General features: G+C 41.4%; 1 protein-coding gene across 2 annotated transcripts in view; it reads right to left on the reverse strand.

Annotated features, from left to right (window-relative positions):
- Positions 1–5,120, reverse strand: part of PLA2G12B (phospholipase A2, group XIIB) — a 38,204-nt gene that overhangs the window by 21,625 nt on the left and 11,459 nt on the right. For both annotated transcript variants that reach the window (XM_011991115.1, XM_011991114.1), the window contains exons 2-3: positions 4,128–4,216; positions 2,664–2,829 (exon numbers count right to left, since the gene is read on the reverse strand). In XM_011991115.1, coding sequence (XP_011846505.1) covers positions 2,664–2,829; positions 4,128–4,216 — 255 coding nt within the window. The remainder of the gene's footprint in view (positions 1–2,663; positions 2,830–4,127; positions 4,217–5,120) is intronic.

The following is a 5,120-nucleotide window of genomic DNA, read 5'->3' on the forward strand; positions in this document are numbered from 1 at the left end:
TAGGAGATATACCTAATGTAAATGACGAGTTAATGGGTGCAGCACACCAACATGGCACATGTATACATATGTAACAAACCTGCACGTTGTGCACACGTACCCTAGAACTTAAAGAATAAAAAAAAAAAAAAAAAAAAAAAAAAAAAAGAAAATACAATACAGCCATACAATGGAATATTATTTGGCAATAAAAAGGAATGGAATACTGATACATTCTACAACATGGATAAACCTTGCCAAGTAAAGTAAGTCAGTCACAGAAAACCATATATTATATGATTCCATTTATACTAAATGTCCAGAACAGGCAGTTCTAGAGGTAGAAAGTAGATTCGTGATTTCCTCAAGCTGGGCAGGGGGAGTTTGGGGAGAGACTGTTAATGGCCCTGGGGTTCCTTTTCAGGGTGATGAATATGTTCTAAAATTGACTGTGGGATTGACTGCATAATTCTGTGAACATATTTAAAAGCATTTAAATGGGTGAATTGTATCGTGTGTGAATTGTAACTTAATAAATCTGTTTCAACAACAACAAAAAATGAATGATTAGTGCGTTTCACACAGGGGCAGAAAGGAATGGGCCATCTACCCAAGTAGTTTATTCACCAGGTTGGAAACACTCTGTGCAGAATCTACGAAGGGACATTTCTGAGCCTACTGAGGCCCATAAGGAAAAATAGAATATTCTGTGATAAAAATGAGAAATAAGCAATCTTTGAAAATGCTGTATGATGGGTGGATTCATCTCACAGAACGGAACCTGTGTTTTGATTCACCAGGTTGGAAACACGCTTTTTGTAGAATCTACAAAGGGACATTTCTCAGCCCATTGAGGGCTATAAGAAAAACATCTAATATCCCGCGATAAAAACTAGAAGCAAGCTATCTGAAAATGCTTTGTGATGTGTGGATTCATCTTACAGAAAGGAACCTGTGTTTTGATTCACCAGGTTCGAAATACTCTTTTTGTAGAATCTAAGAAGGGGTATTTCTGAGACCATTGAGGCCTATAAGGAAAAATCGAGTAACGTACAAAAAAAAAAAAAAAAAAAAAATTAGAAACAAGCTATCTGTGAAAGTGCTTTATGATGTGTGGATTCACCTCACAGAATGGAACCTGTGTTTTGATTCACCAGGTTGGAAACACTCTTTTTGTAGAATCTACGAAGGGACAGTTCTGAGCCCACTGAGGCAGGAGTCAGGAGAGAGACCAGGAATGCCCAAGATGATGGTGGAGAGGAAGGCTAGGGCTGAATCAGAAAGGGCCATGTACGGCATACTGAGGAGTCTGGATTTAATCCATAAGGAGGAATGTATTGAATGATTTACACAGGGGGTCAAGATGATCAGATTTGTGTGGCATATCTGGTCCCAATGGTGACCATCAATGAGATGGGACACAGAGACTGGGTTAATTTGCAGTAACCAGGCAAGTGGGATATGAAAGAGATACTTGGGAGAATGAATCAATAGGACATTGCTTGCAGAAAGTAACTTGACCTGACCATAGATTAGCAGCAGGCACTTTTTCATCCTCTGTAGAAACAAAATAGGATGATACTCCCTTTCATCGGGCACACTGAATTATTCACATTTCCAAGCCCTCACACCTTCACCTCCAGACTGCACTCTAGACATTGATCTATGAAAAGATCCAAAATTCTCTCTGCTGCAGACACTGTCTGTGGTGTGGAGCCAGCTCTTTATCAGCCTGCATTTCAACTCTTGTCTTCTAAAAATAGAAAATGCTAATTCACACCTGGATACAATATCCTGGCTTCAGAAACTGAGAGAGTAAAAGCTTCCTAAGTAAATTAGGAAAAAGAAATAGTCAGTGCTAGAAACTAGGTAGCAAAGCAGTTGTTTAAAATAACTATCCTTGCTGGGCATGGTGGCTCACGCCCGTAATCCCAGCACTTTGGGAGGCTGAGGCAGGCAGATCACTTGAGTTCAGGAGTTCGAGGCCAGCCTGGGCGACATGGCGAGACCCCCCCATCTCTACTAAAAATACAAAAATCAGCTGGGCATGGTGGCACATGCCTATAATCCCTGCTACATGGGAGGCTGAGGCACAGGAATCACTTGAACCCGGAAACAGAGGTTGTAGTGAGCCAAAATCACACCACTGCACTCCAGCCTGGGTGACGCAATGAGATTCTGTCTCAAAAAATTTTTTTAAATTTTTAAATAAAATAATTGTCCTCAAGTGTATAGAGATCTTTACACAGAAAAGGTTTCTTGAATTCCTACCCTGACTGAAAACAAAACAAACAAACAAAAAAGGCTTAAGCCAAACCAAGTGGTCCTATAAGGAATAATTCCTGATATGAAAAATCATTTAACAGTGGAATGGATAATCCAAGCCAGTTGGGCAATTCCTTCTCCAGCCTTAAATGATAGATTTTTATTTTTTCTGGGAAGGCTTTGGTGTAGTCGTTTACCTTCAGGAGTGGTGCCAGCAGCTCGCGGGCAGGACAGCAAGAACTTTAGTGAAGGAGTGCCCAGAATCTTTCCTTCACCATTTCTTGCTCAGCCACAGTGTTCTGTCAAGAATATTCAGTTAGCTCTGATGATCTCTTTGAGTCAAGGGGTTCTGGCTATATCTCAGCGTGAAAACAGGAACAAAACTCCCTGTGCACTGTACATGCCATTGAGATACCTACCTTCCACTTTGGAGACAAAGCCCAGACTCCGCTTAAGGTCAGAGCAGATGGAGTGGAGACACCATCGGAATTTTGCATCGCAGCGATATTTGTTGGCACCGCACGTGTCATAGCAGACGTCCAGCTGGTTGCAGCACTTGGTCATTGCTGGAATGCCCAAGTCCATCTGGGGAAAAGGGAAGAAAGGGAAAAGAAGGGGAAGAAATGCCACGTTTAGACTAAGGACCTTAGGCAACCTTGCCCACCTTGTTATTAACTAGCCGGTTCTCACATTTCTATTGCATATCCCGATCAATTCAGAAACACCAATGACTCAGTAAAATGCCAACAGTCACAGGATCACAAGTTTTCATTGTTACTTAGTTATTAGTTCAATAAGCGATTCTGGCCCATTTTTCACCTTTTTTTTTTTTTTTTTTTTTTAGATGTTAGTAATTTTACAATTCAGAGGCAGCTTACAGTAATGAAAATAGAGACCGGAAGGGTAGTCAAGAGAGCAGAGCCACAGGGCTTCTAAATTAATTAACACTTAACATTCCCATGTGAGATTTTGTGTGAGCAAAGGATTCTACGGCTAAGAAGTATAAAAAAATTCAGCCTCAGTTCATCAAGAGATCACCAGCATCCCAGACAGCACTATTTTAAAGGTGTGTGTGTGTGAGTGTGTGTGGATGTGTTGGAAAGTAGTGTGGGTATAGAACACACAGCTCCTGATCACAAGAGGGCTGTAGTTAAACCACAACATCTCACACACACCCATGCTTACTAAGCATCCTATAAACAACTGTAAATGTAGTGGCATAAACTGTGTAACTAAGTTCATAAAATGCCACATGTGTCTGGGCGTGGTGGCTCATGACTATAATCCCAGTCACCTTTGGGAGGCCGAGGTGGGTGGATCACTTGAGGTCAGGAGTTCGAGATCACCCTGGCCAACATGGTGAAACCCTGTTTCTACCAAAAATACAAAAATTAGCAGGGCATGGGGTATGTTTGTGTGTTTGCAGATTTCTACGATGTCAGCACTCCAAACATAGCCAGTTTGGCACTACTAACATGAAGTCAGCTGCTTGCAAAAGTCATGATGATATGTAACAATCAGCTCTCACTGGCCAGCACCAGCTGGCTCCGGCATGTCACTGGAATGGTCCACTAATTTCAATAAGTCAAACCTGTCAGATCTATCTCAAATTAAGTTATGTCGTGATGTCCTAAGTCTCAGCTGACATTTTCACTGGTGATTTCAAAGTTCTGATCCACTACCAAGGGTTTATTTGAGGGACAGCTGTCCCTGGGGAAAGGAAATCACATATCTTCTTCGAAAATTCTCTCCCTCATATCCTTAAAATACTTAATTGTATTGCTCAACTTTTTTCCAGAAACAATCACTTCCATCAAGGATAACTCTAGGATTGCTCTCAGTCAGAACCAATCAACCAAGAAGGTAATGCTGGCAGTACATACACTTTCTGGTACCTTGAGACCCAGGAAATAGGAGCCGCAGCCGTTGGGCTCTTGGGGCTTGTAGCCAGGTCTGGGCATCGGTGCCTTTCCTTGCAGGAGGAAGAAAGGAAAGCAAGAAGAAATATTTAGAAATCAAGCATTTGGGAACATTCATCAAAGGAAAATTTTCTAAAAGCATATTTCACTTTTTCTTTAAAAGTCACTGTTCCTCACATCCAAATCAGGTGATGATGATGATGATTCTTCTCACAGAAGAATAATGACTTTCAGACGACTTTGACTTTTTCTCCTAATCTCAAAAAATCTCATGAGCTTTTTTTTTTTTGAGATAGGTTCTCTCTCTCTCACCCAGGCTGGAGTACAGTGGTGTGATCTTGGCTTATTGCAACCTCTGCCTCCTGAGTTCAAGCAATTCTCGTGCCTCAGCCTCCCAAGTAGCTGGGATTGCAGGCATGTGCCACCATGCCCAGCTAATTTTTGTAATTTTAGAAGAGACAGGGTTTCACCATGTTGGCCAGGTTGGTCTTGAACTCCTGACCTCAAGTGATCCACCTGCCTCGGCCTCCCAAAGTGCTGGGATTACAGGCGTGAGCCACCGCACTCAGTGAGCACTTCTTTACTGACATTTCTAATGTTTTTTAAATGCATAACCTTGAAGATAAGGGCCATGGCAAAACCCAACTAAAGCTCAAGTTTCCTCATTCCTTAACCACTGCAAGACCATACACCACTCAAAGAACAAGCAGAACACAACTTGATCGCACACTTAAGGAATCGGAGTTGTAACAACACCACAAAAGGGTTTTAACTTGCAGGAAATTCAAGCAAGATTCCATAAACCTAGAGCATGATTGAGCAAAGAGCAAAGAAATCACCCTGATGTGATATCTTAGGCATTTATTTCATAGAAGTAAGCAGAAATGATCTGAACAGCTTTGAATTTCTGTTTTTTATGATCTTTCAAATGTGTAGAGAGAAGCTTTATCAGTTACA

Source organism: Mandrillus leucophaeus, unplaced genomic scaffold, assembly GCF_000951045.1.
Source record: "Mandrillus leucophaeus isolate KB7577 unplaced genomic scaffold, Mleu.le_1.0 Scaffold39, whole genome shotgun sequence".
NCBI lineage: Eukaryota > Metazoa > Chordata > Mammalia > Primates > Cercopithecidae > Mandrillus > Mandrillus leucophaeus.